Source organism: Marmota marmota, unplaced genomic scaffold (assembly GCF_001458135.2).
Source record: "Marmota marmota marmota unplaced genomic scaffold, marMar, whole genome shotgun sequence".
NCBI classification, from domain to species: Eukaryota; Metazoa; Chordata; class Mammalia; order Rodentia; family Sciuridae; genus Marmota; species Marmota marmota.
Window position 1 is genome coordinate 4,909,582 of NW_026000138.1, and position 18,521 is coordinate 4,928,102.

General features: G+C 50.6%; 1 protein-coding gene across 1 annotated transcript in view; it reads left to right on the top strand.

Annotated features, from left to right (window-relative positions):
* Window positions 1–18,521, top strand: part of Ksr2 (kinase suppressor of ras 2) — a 263,568-nt gene that overhangs the window by 166,616 nt on the left and 78,431 nt on the right. Inside the window, exons 6-7 of the mRNA XM_048785487.1 lie at window positions 8,367–8,436; window positions 11,487–11,570. Coding sequence (XP_048641444.1) covers window positions 8,367–8,436; window positions 11,487–11,570 — 154 coding nt within the window. The remainder of the gene's footprint in view (window positions 1–8,366; window positions 8,437–11,486; window positions 11,571–18,521) is intronic.

Below are 18,521 nucleotides of genomic sequence, written 5' to 3' on the forward strand. Positions count from 1 at the left end.
CATGACCGCCATCGCCTCCGGTCCTCGGTCCTCACCCACACGTCCTCAAGGCCCTCTCTCTGCTTTGAAAAAGTGACAGCGAGAAAATCACATTAATGAACCCAGACAGGAGTTCATTTTCCTCTGCCTCTGCCCCGGGTTGACACGGATTGCAACAGTTGCGTGACATCAGAGGACTTGTCGCTTCATGGATTATTCTAGTGGGGGTACAGAGATCACAGGCCCATGTCCCCACCCCAGCTGGGCTGCTTATGGGGCCCCCTGAGCCTGGCAGCTCTTTTCTGCAAAATGGGGATCAGAACGGCACGTTCCACGGGGTACACAGTGAGGTGGGCCGAGGCGTGCACCAAGCAAGCACTCATCCACCTTCAGGCTTGGAGGTAGCAAGCCATGTGTCCAAGGGGTCCCTCCAAGCCAGTGGCAGAGGTCCAAGGGGACACAGTCTCTCTGCTCATCAGCCAAGGAAATGAGGTTCCCAGCTCCAAATCGGGGACCGACACACTTGTGCTGGAAGGGCCAGGTAGTAATGGTGGTAGCCCTTGGGGACTAGATTGCCTCCATGACAGCTCTGTGGCTCTGCTGTCACCGAGAAACTGCCATGTGCAGGATGTCGGCGAGTGAGCGGGGCCGGGTGCCAATCAAACATTACTCACAAAACCCGACGATGGGCTGCATTGGACCTGAGGGTCAGGCTGGTCAACCTCGGCTCTAAATCAGAGTCTACAAGGGCTTTGTCACCATCTAACTGGTGTGTGAATTCCAGAAGCCGAAGAATGATGACAAGGTCAAAAACAATAACAACAATACATCAGACGCCTCCCTGGGCCCAGCTCTGATCCCATTGCCCCCTTCAATCTCCTCAGAATCCTGGGGGGAGACCTCACCATCCCCTTGTCATAGGAGGCGAAACGGAGACTCTGAGAATTAGAGAGTCCAAGGTCCCACACCTCCTCAGTAGCAGAGCTGGTGTTTGTCACAGGTGTCCCTACCTCCATGGTGTCTCTCCCACAATGCACTGGGCAAGTCCATGCCTTGGAGACTCTCCCCATTCAGAAATAAAACCTGCTGCTCCACTGTGTATTCAAGGTCATGTCCGTGCCCACACCCCAGCCACACCCACTGCTTTGACCCCAACTACCATGCTCCGTTCCTAGACACGGACTCTGCCATTGCTCTTTGTTTGGCCTCCATGACATGGGGAGCCCCAGGAATCTCCTCTGAAACCCCTGTATGTCATCTCTCCTGCCGAGAGTGCGCAGCAGTGTCCTTGCTCCACCCACATCACCACCCGTCCCCTCTGCCTTATTTCCTTCCCCATGACGTGGCTTAAAAGTCCACTCTCCAGCTCAGGAGGCTGAGGCAGGAGGATCATGAGTTCAAAGCCAGCCTCAGCACCAGCGAGGCACTAAACAGCTCAGTGAGACCCCATCTCTTAAATAAAATACAAAATAGGGCAGGGGATATGGCTCAGGGGTCGAGGGCCCCTGAGTTCAATCTCTGTGACCCTCCAACCCCCCCCCCCCAAAAAAAAAAAGCCCACTCTCCTCTCTGCCCCCAACAGTGCCAAGTTGCTCCCGGAAGCCTTCCTGCCATCAGAGCCTCGGGTGATGATGTCTGACCCTGGGAAGTGGGTCGTATTTGTCTCAGGAAGAAAGTTATGTCCAAATCCATGAAGAAACTTAATTTGGCTCCAAAGCATCATGGAGCTGTAACCTTTAGAGACAGAGCATAATTAAAATACTCTTAGATCGGCTCTATTTGAGTTAGTTATTAAAGCAAATAGTCATTCTCTGCTATGTGAGTAATGTCATGAATGGCTTTAGTCAGAAACCAGTTGGCACCTTGGATAAATGAGTGAGATTTCAGCTAGTTTAGTTTCAGGTATCCTTGGACCCCCAGAATTTGCTAGTTGATTTGGATGCAGCTAAATCATGGCTCAGTCCATCCTGTCCCTGGGCTGAATTCTTAAGGACAGTTTGAAATTTCCATTTTATTTGCAGTATTTCCGAGTATGAGCTCTGGAGCCCCCAGCTCTAATGCCTAAAATGGACTTATGAGGATTAAGCAAAATAATATATCTGAATCACACAATCGAGGTCCAGCCATATAGTAGGTGCTCAATAAATGTTAGCGGTTGATATTAATAATGCTATGTGCTCAGAGGTCTTTATCTCCATGGAAACATTTAAGCTTTGGGTAGCTCCTCATCTATCCAAGGGGATTTAATGAGACTCAGAGTCGGCCATAGGCAATTTCTCCTGGTCCTTTCCAACTCTAGGAAGGCATGATTAAAAAAACAAAATTTAACATTGGTCTGAGCAAGGGATATGCTAAAGTGGTGGATAGCAAGGCTCACATTTTATGGAAAGCTGAGTTTAACTCTAACGTGCACCAAATACTAGTTGTATGTCTTTGAGCAACTTAATTTCTTCAGTTTCCTTCTCTGTGAACGGGGGACACAATTCCCCAAGGTTGTTTAGATTCAGCAAAGCAGTGGCCTCACGAGATGTGCCCTCATTTGGAACATGAACAAATGCTCCCACACAGGGCAGAGGACAGGGCCCTCTGAGTACATTACCGCACTTGGTCTTCCAACAGCCCTGCGAGCAGACACTGTCCTTCACCCACATTGTTTGCCTGATGGTGCTGAACCCCTAGCGGCTGTCACTCACCCGAGGACACATGGAAGGGCGTGTCTCCCATCACCTCATTTTGCCATCTGTAAAATGGAGGTGATGTCTGCATCCTTCCCTACCACCCAAGAGGACTTGGAGGATAAACCATTTCAGACTTGCTCCAAGTCTCGTAGAGGGTATGGCTATGATCTCCCAGGGCCGTGAAAGTTTCCAGTTAACCACTAAAATAACAGTTGGGGCCAGCACTCTCATGGTGGTTCATTCATGAACGCATCCATTTGTTCACCCATTGAACACACATGGATCCCTTGGACAGATCCTGAGTGAGACACTAGGGTACAGTGACAGATGAGACTCAGGAGCCACCTCCATAGGGTGACAGCATCATAGAGGCATTGCAAAGGATGATTTTTTAAACCTGCTTTGCCTTCTTCCCATGGCTTCCTCTTTCTCCTCCCTGGTGGGGTTTGGGAATGCCTACCCATGATACCTTCTTAAGGAATTGTCCCCTAAGATTAGCCAGGGCCAGAGCAGATATTCCAGTGTTATAAGTTGGTGAGTTTGGGACAAAGCCCTTCACCCTGCTCTCTCTTACAGCCAGGAAGGTAAACGTATCCTGGGGCTTTCTTTTTCTATTTCTTTTCTTCTTCTTCTTCTTTTTTTTTTTGTGCCAGGGATTGACCTCAGGGGCACTGGACCCCTGAGCCCCACCCCCAACCCTACTTCGCATTTTATTTAGAGACAGGGTCTCCCTGAGTTGCTTAGTGTCTTGCTTGTGCTGAGGCTGGCTTTGAACCTGCAATCCTCCTGCCTCAGCCTCCCAAGCCACTAAGATTACAGGCACATGACACCATGCCTGGCTCCTGTGGGTTTCCTAAAAATGGCACAGGCTTTGCAAGAAGAGCCTCTGGATGGGGTGAAGGGTGGTTGTGGATTTTTGATTAGGGGCTACTGATGGGGTCATGAGGGACAGTGGGGAACGGTCTGGGCTGGGGGATGGAATGGCCTTGGAAGGGTGGGAGATGATGCACTGGACTGGGCAGGGAGTGGGGAGTTGGAGGGTGGGGTCTGGGGAGGTGGGGAGGTCCTGCCCCTGGTTTGCTGTCCCAGCCTAGCGGGCTATTCTCCCCTTAGCCACCAGAGGGAGCTCTTAAACACACTGGGTGGCACACCCTCCTGTCCCTGTTCTAATCCAGGGGTCAAGATTCCCATGGCTTTAAAACAACCCCCAAAGTCTGCAGTATTTTATTTTCCTAAAACAACTCTTTTTTGTCTACTCATTTATCTTCTGATTTCCCCATTAGACTCTAAGAAAATTTCATTATACCGTTCAGTATATTCCTAAGACCGTGCCTGGCACAAGACAGGTGCTGTATGAGTTTCCCCCGGCTGCTGTAACAAAGGGGTGCCGTGACTTAAAACCACACAAATGATTACTTAACAGTTCTGGAAGTCACAAGTCCAAAATGGGTCTCCAGGATCCTGATGCCAGTGTGGGCAGAGCTGGTGCCTTCTGAGGCTGGCGGAGAGATGCAGGTTCTTGCCACTCCTGGTCTCTGAAGGCTGAACATGGTGTTGGAATTTATCTTCTTTTTACTCTTCCCAGACAGAGGTAGGAGGATGTAGGACTAGAAGCATCCAGTTTGCTCCTGGCTGTGGTTTAAATCCCAACTCAGTCCTCGACACTTAGAGGCAATTGCTTAATACTTTTAACCCTCAGCGTTGCCCTCTGTGAAATAGGAATGACATTGGTGGAATTGGCAGTGCTTATTAAGCCATGTGACCTGAATTTAAAAATCCCACTTCTGGCCTTTACTGGTCCTAGACCAATGGTCTAACTCTTTGATTTCCTAAGGGTGAAATGAGGGCGAATGGTAATGGCTGACGTACTACCTCCGGGCATACACTGTCCTGTTTGGATTAAATGAGATAATACGTGCAGTACATGGATTTGAGGAAATGACCTATAAAGGATTTGGTTGATGACAGGGCTTGGTACATGATGACATCCAACCAAAATCTGGCCTTATTTCCAACTTTCTTCTTATTTCTTCTCCTCTTTCTTTGCTTTTTCGTCACCAGTTTTACCTGGTGTCTTTGTATACACCCTGATGTGTTTTTCCCTAGCCTGCCTTATCTGTTAGTCTAATTTCAGAGCCCAAGTTTGCAGTGTGTTGGTTTGGATGCCTTATCACCGCCAGATCCTTCTGCCAGGTCCTCTGTTTGTCTCCATGGCTTCCAGAGTGATTTCAAAGACCAGGGCTCCTTGTGCTATTCCGAGGCCACACCTGTGCAAGTGTGTGCAAGTCCTCCCCCCGCCCCCTTCCCTCTCCAAGCTCTAGAAATGAAAACGGATCCTGCCTTCATGTCTGCACGACTCGTTATCAGAAAATTAGAGTGGAAAAGAAGCTTTCACATAGCTACGGAGACATCTTAATAGGTGCTTTGATTGTTAAACCGAAGTTTCTATATCGGTTTAATTGCTCTAAATGCTGTTTGCCTTCTCTGTTATGATAAGGCGTCTATTCTCATAGCTTTAAAAAAAAAAAATCCTTCCCTTTCAACAGTTTCCCTTTGCTTTAAGGCTTGCCTGGGCAAGTTTAATAAAATCCAAACAGAGAAAGTAAAGAGAGAATCTCCAAGTTCAAGGCTGCACTCCCACACAGGAAGCGGTGTGGGGGTGATGATGGCTGGAGACTAATGAAGCTGCAGCCGCTAATGCAATTGACAGAGCTCCCCCTCCACTGGATATTGGGAAATTAAACCAAACTGCCAAACTTAATTACAGCTACTTTTTGGAAAATGCGTTGTAATTGAGGGTAACAGAGTAAGTGGGATATGAATCTAAGAGTGAGCAGTGAGATGTGTTTACAGTAAAAGCTCACTTGCGCTCTAGGAACTCAAGCTGTGTGTGTGCTTGTGTGTGTGTGTGATTGTGTGGGCGCGAGTGTGTCAGGGACAGTCATGGAGCAGGGAGGATGTAGCTAGAGGAAGACAGAAACATCTAGATCAGAAATTCTCAAACCTTGGCATGACTGACATTTGTCCTATGTGGAGTCTGTCACGTATAGTACAGGATGTTGAACGGCACCCCTAGCCTCACCCTGCTAGTAACACATGTACATCGTGTGACACCCAAAAAGGTCTCCAGATGTCATCCAATATCCCATAAGGAGCAAACTTCCAGTTGAGAACACTCATTTAGCAGCTTCTGAACAATTGCAGTTACTTCGGCCAGTGTCTGGCTATGTGACCTTGGTCAAGTTACCGCACTTCTCTAAACTCCTTTATCTTCCTTTGCCCAATGGGAATAACAAAAACAACAACTTCACGGAGACACAATCTCCAGGTATCAAATGCACATTGTCATGCTTGACACTTGTTGAGTGATCAGTAAACTCAGTGTTTCTATGATAATCATCTTGGACATGGCAAACTTGTGTCTGGTTCTCTGCACTGTTATATGAGGTACCTACGTGAAGATGGAGATGTGGTTCTTCCTTTTGCAGAGGTGACAGATGTGTGCAGACTTGTGGGCACTCAGTCTGCACTCGAGGCAGCCATTGCTAATCAATCTCAGGGCTGTTTCCTGTGGCCCCTCAGAATCCTTCCCAACACAACCTTCTCGTCAGTCACCTGGCATGGCCCTTGAGAAGAGACCCAGGTGGCACTCCAAGTTTTGGGGATTCTTCATAAGGAGGCAAACCTGTCCTCTCCAGCCCAGCTTTAGGAGTTAACAGACCCTGTGTTTCCTTCCACATCTGACTTTAGTCCCCAGAGGAGGTTGGAATAGAAAAAAAAAGAAAAGAGAAAAAAGCTCTTTTTAAAAAATTGTTTTTCTTTCTTGTCTTTTGCTTCCCTCGGGAACAGAGATGAGTAGTAATGGACTCGGAGCTTGATGACATTTAGTTCTTAGTTAAACTAGAGGAAATCCCACAGGCTGCGCTGCTCACCGATCCATCAGCCTGTCTCTTTGGCGAGTTTTCTCTGCCCTCAGGGGTCCGGGAAGATCATTAGCTCTCCCAGAGAGGGCCCCAGCTTTGCAAGGGCAGAGCTGGGGTTTCTGGAAACAGCTTTCAGAGGGTGCCACCGTGTCATTACAAGAGAGGAGTGAGTGGGTCGGGGCTCAGTGCTCCCTGCAGGTCCCGACCTGCCGGCTCCCCACCGAGGGCCACTCCAGAGCGATGGCTGTAGGCAACCAGGCGCCTCCGCGGCCGGCAAGCAGGAGCGCCCGCTGGCCTGAGAGGTGACAGCTGGCGCGGGGCTGCCCCTCCTCCTTCTCTCCCGACCCGGGGGAGACTTCACAGGTGGCACTGGCTCATTGCTGCTGTCGTCTGGCACCTCTCTGGGCCCCGTGAGGTCTGTAGGAGGGAGGTGGAGGTAGGGCTGGTGCACAGGGTCTGCAGGGGACCTGGAACTCCATGCACAGTGACAGGGCACTTCCCTCGGATTGACCCTAAAGTGTGAAATGGAAGTCTGCATGGTACATAATTTATAGTTTCCTCCTATCATCCATCCATCCATCCATCCATCCACCATTAGCCAGCCCTCCACTCACTCACCCACCTATCTAGTCAGCCACCAGTCCTTCCTTCCTTCCACCCACCCTCCCACCTACCAACCCATCCATTCACCTATCCATCTGTCCATCCATTTAGACATCCATCCACCCACCTTCCCACTTACCAATCCATCCATCCATCCATCCATCCATCCATCCATCCATCTATTCAAACATCCATCCTTCCTTTCATCCACCTACCCTCCCACCCACCCATCCATCCCATCTACCCATCCATCCATCCATCCTTCCTTCTATCCACTCACCTTTCCACCTATCTATCCATCCATCCTTCCTTCCTTCCATCCGCCTACCCTCCCACCTACCCATCCATCCCACCTACCCATCCACCCCACCTATCCATCCATCCATTCACCATTCATCTGTCCATCCATCCATCCATCCTTCCTTCCATCCACCTACCCTCCACCTACCCATCCATCCACTCATCATCCATCCATCCATCTGTCCACCCACTCACCCCCACCACTTGTTCATCCACTCACTCATTCTAGACGGCTTAGGTGGCACCTGGCTAGAGAGTCTAAAATGTCACTTACCATGTACAGAAAGAGATAGCTTTTCACGTAGAGTTTGTCTTTAAGAACAAATATTTAAACAAAGACATGGATTTGACCTGCAATGCTAACTTAATCATTGCACAAGTTGTAAGAGGACGCCAGAAATCCATAGCATGATTGACAGGTGTCTGTAATCTCCTGCATTGCAACGTGGCAAGGCCCTGGGCCCCGGGGTCCCTCAGACCTGGGTCCCCAGGTGCTGTGCAGCCCACACAGTGTGGCCCTCTCCAGGCCTTGGCTTCCCGACCTGTGTGGAGGGCATGCCAGCCCCCTCGTGCTGGGGTTGTTTGGAGGGCATGGCCAGCTAAGTCCTTTGAGTCACTTGGCACATGTGGCACAGGCTAAGTGCTCTGTCAATGGGGGGGATGCCAAAGTGATTCTTCCCACAGGCAGTTTCTTTAAAGGCACTTTCTGGCTGCCCTGCCCAGGGGACCTTGCACTGGCTGAGGTGACAACCCAAACCAGGGTCCTGCTCAGCCTGGTTTAGCAAGTGGAGGCACTTGGTGTCCTTCCGGGCCTTGACCAGAGTCCGCCCCAGCCTCTGAGCTGCTGTAACAGGCTCTCTCTCTCTGTTCTTCTCTCCTGCAGACACACTGTCAGTGCCGCGCTGGTCCCCGCAGATCCCGCGCAGAGACCTCGGCAACTCCATCAAGCACAGGTAGGCTGGGTTCCCAGTGCTTGGGTACCACCTCCCAGGCCCATGAAGGGCCGAAGGCAGGGCAGAGTGTTGTGCCCCAGCTCCTATAGCACCCTGCCCCCTGTCTGCTAAATGGCAACCAGAGGACCAAGGTTAACCTTACCCTGATCAAATTCCCACACAGTGCCAGGGCTCTGGAGTCAGACTGACTCATGTTCCAATCCCAATTAGTAAAGCTTTGCAACCTCAAAGAAGTTACTTAACCTCTCTGAGACTCCATTTTTTTTTTCTGATAATTCTGCTCATCTATAGGGTGGTTATGAAAATGAAATATATGTGATCTATGTAAAGTTTTCACTGAGCAGCAACTTGTCAACAGTTTTTGAAAGAAGTATGTTGACATGATAGTTGTTAAAAATACATAAGAAACAGTAAATGGTATTATTGTTAAGGTAAATGTTTTTTTGTCCTGATTTGGGGGCTCCTCACCCAGAAAACACAAGATTGCAAGCTGAATTCATTTGTGCTCCCTGTCTGTGAGGGACACTTTGTCCCAGAGCCGCAGCCCTGCTGGGTCAACAGGACCTCTCCTCTGGGATCATAACCTGCCCTTTGGGGGAGAGGTCTGGTCATCTAGTCATTTTATCTATGAGTCATTCTTTATAAGAAATTCTTCAACTTTCTAAATCTGACTTTCCACATTTGGGCTCCTCATCCTCATAATCCCCTCAGGAAGTCAGCCGGGTAAGTGGAGTAGAGATGGCCAGGCCCATTTGATCGATGAGGAAACCGAGACCCTGGAGAATTGAGTCACGGTCCTAAAAGCTAATGAGCCTCGGCGCTTTGTGTTCCTGGACACGCCGCTGAGAGATTTCTGGGCCAGGGCCTCTGTGCATGAGCCGAAGGACGTTGTCACTCATTCATGATTCCTCCCCTCGCATTTATAGGGTTTCTGTGCGAGGTTGGCAGCACTGGGGAGGCCTGTGCCCTGGGAGCTGCCAGGGGAGGGTCAGTGCACAGACCCTGAAGGGCCAGGGCTCGGGGAGGGACACCAGGTGCCACACACTGCCCGGGACTAGGTGGGAATGAGCACTCCTGCTGAACGGCATCTTGTCAACAGTTTTTGAAAGAAGTGTGTGGCCAGGATAGTTGTTAGAACTCGAAAGAGAAAAGATTGGAGGGAGCAGTGAGAACTAGGTGACAGACAGGTCAAGGGCCAGGCTGTGAGCTGCCGGGAGGAGAATTCAAGACCAGGGCTTTTGTGTCTGTGTCACTGTTCTCAGGCCCAGCTCCATCCCTGGGCTGGCCACGCCCCTGGCTCAGTTCCTCCCCTGGATTGGTCACATCCCTGACTTTGCCATCCCCGGATTGGCCACACCCTTGATTCGGCTCCGCCCTCTAATTGGCCACATCCCCTGACTTCACTATCCCTGGATTGGCCCACACCCTTAGTTTGGTACCACCCCTAGATTGGCCACGCCCCGGCTCAATTCCTCTTTTGGATTGGCCAGGTCTCTGGCTTAGTTCCACTCCTGGATTGACCACGCCCTTGGTTCAGCTCTGCCCCCTGGATAGTCCCGATTCCCAGACTTTCTCCCCCTAATTTTGGAACCCGGTAGTATCTCAGCTTCAGATGCTGATTCCCGAAGGAGGGAAGCGACCTGATAATCTTGGGTATGGTGACCAACTTCCTAGCCTTCCTAGGGACCGGGGATGACTTGTTACTCTCCTCTCCTCCTGGGTTCCTCCCTGGGGCACCAGACCAGGAGAAAGAAACTGAACTCACCCCAGCCTTGATGAAGAGGTGACATTAAAACCCCATTCCTATCATCAGGAATCACAGCTGGGGAATAGGGAGAGCTGACCCTGGGGACAGGAGAGGGCTGAAAAGGAGAAAAGACGGCCACCAGCCACCCTGCCCCCTTCCCCTGTGTCTAGCTGGTGGGTGAAGCACATCATCCCCCGGGGCTGCCATGTCCTGCAGACGGACCCTGTTTAACTCCCTGGCCTCCTGAGGGGACCAAAGGGGCCCAAACAACCCCCCAAATCCAAAAACTGGAGAGGGATGCGTTCTTGGCAATCTGCGTCTTGCTCCGAAGATTGCTATTTGCTTAGATATGGAGGTTTTGGTCTGCGGCTGGTTCTGTTTGGAGAGGGACTGACCCAGATGGGGCAAGATGGGACAGCAGACCGAGACAGCCTTTCCCTCAAAATTCTGTCTCCAAGTTATATAATCACTTCCGATTTTCCTTTTGACACTCCACAGAGTGGTGGAGATTAGATACGACTCCTGCCGACGGTGGCACAAATTGAAAATTAAAATTAACTGTGACCTGGCAACCTTCAATACTTCCCCGGGCCCAGCCCTGCTGCCGCTTCGTATCTCAGGGAAGAAAGCACCTGGCAGGATGGGGGCGGGGCCCGGGGAGTTAACCTACTGCCCTCTCCTCCAACCCGGGAACCGGTATGTGGGAGCGCTCCAAACTCCTCGCCTTTGGCATAAGTAGGAGGGGAGCAAAAAGGAGGTGAGCTGAGGGTCTTAAAAGGCTTTTGCCTTGAGAGATTTTTTCTGCTACTAAAGTTTGGGGCCTCAGCTCTTTGGGGAAGGGAGGGCGCCCTGAAGCTCCCCAGGTGATGTTCTTAGCAGTAATGGAGACTAGCTCAGGTGGACTCCTAGGGAGACCCCACCTGGCTTTGTGACTCTCTGAGGATCCTACCAGCCCCATCCATTGTCCTAGAAGTGAATGTGGCACATAGTAGGCTACCAGGCAATATTTGTCAAGGGAACAAATGACCATTATGAATGTCCAAGGTAACCTAATCTACTGAGCCCTTGCTTTGTGCCAGACGCTGAGTGAAGCCTTGCCTCCTTCAATAACCTGTGAGGCCAATACCATTATGAACCCCACTTTACAGATAAGGAGACTGCTCCAGTAGTCTCAGCAATTTGATTAAGTCACCTATGTTGGAAGAAGCGGGACTAGGATCTAGGGCCCCTGCAATGCCCCTCCAAGTAGTTCACCCTGCTAGAGATGGCTCAGTCACTAAGATCATTTCTGTCTCTTTCACAGGTTTTCCACCAAGTACTGGATGTCTCAGACATGTACAGTCTGTGGGAAGGGAATGCTTTTTGGCCTCAAGTGTAAAAACTGCAAGTAAGTGACTGCACCTTGCGGTGACTTTTCCCGGTGCCTGACCACATTGGTTTCCGCCATTGCTTATAGGAGTGTGGTTTTTTAATTCTTGTAAGAGTTGTTTGCTTTGCATTTCGGAAATGGGTCTTAAAAGCACTTCTGTAAATTTGGGGACAGGGACAAGGAGGGATCACTTGTGAGAAAGGACCAGAGCTAATGGAAGATGGTAGAAATGCAAAATGCTGTGTGCCGGGGCACGGTGGCACCTTGTAGTTTCAATAGCGTCTAAGATCTGGGGTGACAAGCCTTTTCTCTAGTTGCCCAGATGGTAAATGTTTTAACTTTGCAGCTGCACGGTCTCTATTGCCACTGCTCAACGCTGCCCCCTGCAGCTCAAAAGCAGAAACAAATAGACATAACAAACGCATCCATCCCAATAAAGCTTTATTTATAAAAACAGGCTACAGACGGGCTTTGGTCCTATAATTTGCAGATCCCTGAGTTGGAGTTTGCAAGTCCTTCTCACCTCTATTCTTTCTCCTCATGGTACTTCTCTGGAGCGTTCCACTTCTCTCCATTTTACAGATGTGAAAGCTGAGCCTCCACAAGGAAAACTTGCAGCCAGGAAGTAGCAGTCAAGACTCAAACCCAGACTCCCTAACTCTGGTTCGGCTTATTCCAGGGCATGACTTCCAGAAGCTAGGGAAAGGTGCAAGAGAACACTGTGACACCAGACAGGCTCTGTGGCACCTGATGAAACGGCTTTCAAACCCGGGCTCTGCCACTTGTGTAGCTGTATGACCTTGGGCAGGTCATTTCTCCTTTCCATCCCTAGTATTTTGTCCCGTATGAAAGGAATACAATTATACCTGCCTCAGGCAATGCCGAGCATCCAGTCAATCAACAGACAGGACATAGCGCAGCGCTGGCTCAGAGCTCTGTCCTCTGTAAGAAATTACCAGAACCTTCCTGGGCAGCCTCTTCTTCCAGAAACCTGAACCAAAGACCCCCTCAGGTCCAATTTCTACAAACTAGTCAGCAACATTCCATGTCCGTAAAAGTCTCAAGTGGACACGCCTCCATTTGCTGGATAGGAGCCACTCAGCTTAAAAGATTCTAGAAACCCCTCTGTCTTCTCCAGTTTTGCTGTTTCTTACCTAGCCAGGCGGGGAACTCTCACTTGGGACCTTTCGGGCCTCCCTGACTCCCTGCCCCAAGATGGGACAAGCTCACTCTCCGCCTCACCCCCACTTGGCGGTCTGACCTGAGTGATGACGGTAGGGCTGGCCTCCCCCTCCTGGGGTTGTGTGGAGGATTAATTAGTTCCAGCCCCTGAGAAGCCTTAAGATCCAGGTCTAAGGGAGACGGGGCGGTAATTACCACGCGTTGGCCTTTTGAAGCTGCCCTGCCCCCTTGAGCCTCGGAGGACCTGGTCTCTCTGGTGGCCCCTGGTCTTTCTGACCCCAAGGGACACAAGGCCAGGTCCTTGGGTCAGGCCTGTACGCCTGCTGCCCCGGCTTATCTGTATCTAGTGACACCATGTTCTGGGGTGGGGGTGGGGGAATAGCAACTTTCACATCCTCCCACCTGGCACCTGCCCCTGCCGCGTGCAGGCTTTTGAAGTCAAGTAATTAGGTGACAGGGACGCGGCCAGGACTCAGCGAGGCTGAAGGCTTCCCAAGCTGTTTCAATTTTCAGCACTGGAGGCAGAACTCAGAGGTGGCCTTTGCTCGGAGCTCTCTGTTCTAAAAGCAATGGGCACAGGCTCGGGTCCTGCCAAGGGCTGGGAGGGGAGGCTGGCAGGGCTGGGGGCTGGGCAGAGGGCTGGCTGCAAGTAGCCCATGCTTTAGAAGCAGGCAGAGCCCAGTTTGAGTCCCAGCTGCATTGCCCTACTCCCCACGCGAACTTGAGCCCTTAAGAAGCGTGGCTTGCTGGGCATGATGGTGCACACCTGCCATCCCAGCAGCTTGGGAGGCTGAGGCAGGAGGATCGCAAGTTCAAAGCCAGCCTCAGCACCAGCGAGGCCCTAAGCAACTCAGTGAGACCCTGTCTCTAAATGAAATACAAAACAGGGCTGGGGATGGGGCTCAGGGGCTGAGTGCCCCTGAGTTCAATCCCTGATGCCCCACCTCCCAAAAATGTGTGGCCACCTGAGCTCAGTTTTCTCATTGCAAATTGGGCATGATATTAGCGTCTACCTCCGGACTGTTGAAAGGAGTCAAGACAATGTCTCTTGCCCCAGATTCCAATGTTTTATTCAAGAACATTCTTCCCCGCTCCATCTTGTGCAGAAGTAGCTCCTGGCTGATCGGGAGCATGATTTTAAACCAGGACATGGTCGGATTACACTGGTGACCTCACTAATTTGTTCAGCCCTTCGACTGGCAAAATGACAGATAGCTACTGTAGCTAATGTGGGGGTCCCGCGGGCTTCAGGGGTCTTGGTTTTGTTTAAACTTGACAGAACTCAATGCTGTCTCCAATATACGATTATGAGTATGTGTTACTGACGTTGGTGAAATTCAAACTTGCCCCCTGCAGTGTTTGCATCAATGAAAGTGAGGACAGAGGATGGTCCTTTACATGTGTCTTTAGGGACTGACAACATTCCGGGTGCCCTGAAGGGCTGATTGATAGAGGGCCCAGGAGGGAGGCAAATGGGTAGGGCCCAGGCTCTGTGGTCAAGGAGTCCAGGGGAGTCTCGCTGGAGAGGGGTGAGTCTCAATGAAAGTGAAGAGCTTGCATTAAAAAGTACGACAGGGGAACTCAGGAGAGGTGTGCCCGAGCCGGGGGAGGCGGCTCCTTAGAGCACTTATTCAACCCACGTGCCCCGGCTCAGTAATGACTCCTGCAGGTTGAGGATCCCTGGTCTGAAATGCTTGGGACAGAAGTGTTTCCAAGTTTCAGATTCAGTCTCCTTTTGGACTCTTTGCATATTTGCATATACACATACTTGGGGAGGCGACCCAAGTCTAAACACAACATTCATGTATGTTTCACATACACACAGGCCAAAGTTAACGCTGGGCAATGTTTTTAGGCACCTGTGTTTTGACGGCGACCCATCACGTGAGACTGGGTGTGGAATTGCAGATTCTGTTGGTGCTTAACAACTTTTGGATTTCAGAGCCTTTTGGATTTCGGATTAGGGATGCTTAACTGTGATACATGAATACTATGCGCAGGTGCTCACTCTTCCAGACCCTGAAAAGCAACAGGGAATAAAACCGATAAAGTCTCTGTGCTGGTGGGGGCCAGGAGGTGGGCAGACAGTGAACAGAGTAGATGGGTTTTAATAGATCGTGTGATCAGATGATGCTAAACATTAAGAAGAACAAATCACAGACGGGAAATAGGAAGGGCCAGGGTGGGGGCTACAATTTTGATTAAGGAGGTCAAGGAAGGTCTCCTACCCAATGAGAACTCTGGAAAAACAGGAGTGTGTTCCAGGTGGTTTCTTGACCTCCTAGAGAGCCCAGAGGCATGGATTTGAATCTTCCCTGAAGGGAAAGATTTTCTTTCTTTTTTTTTTTTTTCAATCCAGAGCAATCCTCATCCTGTGAGTGCCAGAAACTCCCGGGGCCACAGGGTTTGGCTCAGAGCCTGCTGTTCTGGGGGTGGTACCCAGACCAGCATCAGCAGCATCACCTTGGTTACGGATGCACCTCCTCAGGCCCCGCCCCTGGCCTGCATCAGATGATGGGTCCTGGGCCCGGGCAGTGTGAGTCAGGTCTCATGTCCCCTTTCTGAGCTCCTTTTCTTTTTCTAGATCATGGGCCCTGAAGTGAAGCAGGCATCAGAGTGCCCCAGAGGGTTTTTAAAACACGGAGTCCTGGGCCCCACCCCAGGGCCTCAAATCCAGACTCTCTGGGAGATGTTGGGGACAGAGGTACACTTCTAACCAGCTCCCCAGAGATATTGATGTGTTGGCCCTGAGACCCCGCTTTGAGAACCACTGCTCTACAGAGAGGTAGTAGTTTAGGAAACAAAATCAAACATTATTGTCCAGCTGAACATTTCATAATGTGAGGGGCTTTTGTAAGCACCGACAGTCTTTTGACGATTCCTTTTCAAGTTCTGCTCTTCTTATGTCCCTAAATCTTACCCTATTTATGTGGGTCTTGTTTATCCAAGAAATGCATCCAATAAATATTTGTGTGATGAGTCAAAAAGATAATATATGATTAGGAAACTGGATGGATGGCAGATATTCTCATATTGGAATCCTGGCTCTGCCACCAACTGGTTGTGTGATCCTCTCTGCACCTCAGTTTCTTTTTCGGTAAAGTGGAGATAAAGATGATAATATGTCCCAACCTCGACTGCTTAAAAAACAAAACAAAACACCAGGTAAGAGAATTGCTCAGAAAAATGCTCATCCTACCATCTGACCCGTAGTAAGTGCTTAATTAATGAGATATAACACCCTCGCCAACTTGATGAATGAACTTGGGGTTCCCCTCCACCCAGGAAGCCAGAAACAACTTCTCCTCTAAACCCCCTTCCCTTCTGCTTCGGTTCAGTGCCCACTTCCTCCGGAATGATCATCAGCTGTCTTGTTGGAGTTTTGAATAGACAGATTAATGAACTAATAGGAAATGAAGGTTCCAAAAGCAATTTGCAGTTATCTGAACGGAGGCGTCTTTATCTAGTAGGTTCGTGAGCGCGGAGTGGAGTTGGGCTGAGCTGCAGCACACTCCACTTATCATCTGATAACTGGATTCAGCTGCCACCAGTTTGTTCCCGCAGTGAGATGCGGAAGGGTTCCCGGCCCTCCATCTTGGGTCATCTGCCTCCTTCCCTCACTCTCGGGTCCTTCCGCAGGTTTCTGCCGGGCTGAGGTCTGGTTCCTTGGAAACCTTCCTGCCCTTGTCTGCATTTCTGCCAGGAATATGCCTGATCGTGATTCAGGCAACGTCTGCTCTAGAAAAACAGAGTTTAAGTGGAGGGAGGCTGGGGGAGGGGAGAAGGAGCGCATGTCCAACAGGTGGCCATCTGCAGAGCTCCTTCCAGAGGGGACAGTCCTGATGGTGCTTCTCCACAGATTCTTTGCTGCATGGGGTGGGGCTGTTCTGGGTGTGGTAGGAAGGCAGCCTCAGCCTCTGCCCACTAGAGGCCAACTACAGCCTCCCACGCCTAGGAGGGGCAATCCAAACTGTCTCCAGACATCGCCGAGTGTGGAATTGCCCCTGGTGGAGAGACACAGGTGTGTGTCAAAAATGGTTTGTCCCCAACAAGTGGCACTGTGGCGTGCATTGTCCTGTCTTAATGTGCCAACCGTCCGGCGCCTGTCCCGTGCATGGATTGGTTCCTGAAACCTTCAGCTTACAAGGTGAACCATAAGATCCCATTGTAAGGTGATAGGGTGAAATATAGGGTTACCAGCCCGTAATTACTGGGCGATCAGAGGGTTAGGATTCCTATTGTATCTTAGGGCAATCAACGATCCCAGCGTGCTTGGGACTTTCCCAGGTTTAGCAAACCCGAGTGCCCGGAAACCCCCCAGTCCGTCTAGGTCCGTGCTACCTAAAAACGTCCCTGTGCTCCAGTTGCGGTCACCCCCACTTCTGGAGGAGACCCGTGATCATTTCCCTAGTAAGGTAAGGAGTGGTGTTGGGGAGCCTGCATTAATTAGAGCACAGCTTCCAGGTTTATCCAGGGGTATTTAGTGTCCTCTCTGCAAGTCCCCTCTCCCCTCCTGCAGAGTCTGAGGGGACACGCTGACATGCACTTAAGGGGGCCACGCCCTCCACCCCCCCAGCTGGGCAGTGTAATGGGGTCTTTTCACTTAGATTCCTTACACTCTTCAGTTTCCCCCTGGCCCCGTCTGGTGCGTTTTCCTTGCCTATCTTTTTTGCACCCCAATACAATGTCTTATCTGGAAATTTCTTGTTTGGCAAAACAGCTTTGGCCACAGGGGAGGAGGAGGGGGAGGCGGGGAGGAGGCCAGGATGGGTTGGAGCCGCCGGGTGCAGCGTTTGCTGAGACCTTCCCAGACTGGGGAGAGGACGAGGAGGATGCTGCAGCTGCGGAGAAGTCCCTGGAAGCTTCGGGAATCGGTACAACAGGCAGGATATTGGCAGGATATAATTATGAGCATGCATCTCCAGATCCCCCGCTTGAGTCTTGAACTTACTCTTCCCTGAATAGAAACACTTCAGCTTTGGCCATAATTGCCAGGGAAATTCATTGTCCTGTATATGCATGTTCTTAACCTATTAGAAGAAAAAAAATGGGGGGGTCCAAATATCGTATGTGAGGGAGGATCGCGATTCCACTGGGAGCTGAAGCCGGAACTGGACGTGTTGATGCTCTTGGTGATTTTATGCCCCGAAACCTCCCCAAGCTCCAGAAGTTTGCCAAACACATCGCAGGCAGAATCCCGTGTGACCCTTGCAACAATCCAAGTGGGGGTCTGTTATTATCCCCATTTTATAGACAAGGAAAAATAAGCCTTCAGAAGTTAATGATTGGCCCCCGTGTGGTGGTGCACACCTGTGATCCCAGCGGCTCGGGAGGCTGAGGCAGGAGGATTGCGATTCAAAGCCAGCCTCAGCAAAAGGGAGGCGCTAAGCAATTCAGAGAGACCCTGTCTCTAAATGAAATATTAAAAAAGGGCTGGGGGTGTGGCTCAGTGGTTAGGTGCCCCTGGGTTCAATCCCCGGTACCAAAAAAAAGAGAAAAAAACGTAAATGACTGACCCAGGGTCTCTGGTGGGCCAATCTGTTCCTCAGAGGTGGACCCCTCTCATTCAAGGCCGCACTAAACCACTTCCAGCCAAGGTCTGGTCATTAGGACAGCCACTAAGGCCAGCTTCTACCCTGCCTTTCCTGGAACTAAACATGCAGAAGAGAGTCTGAGAGCATCTCCACGTCCGGGGAGGCAAAGAGACTCTAAAGTCACTTCCTGTGCTTTCAGGGAGGCTGGGGAGGGGAGCAGGAAATCATGCCCAACAGGTAACCATCTGTGGGC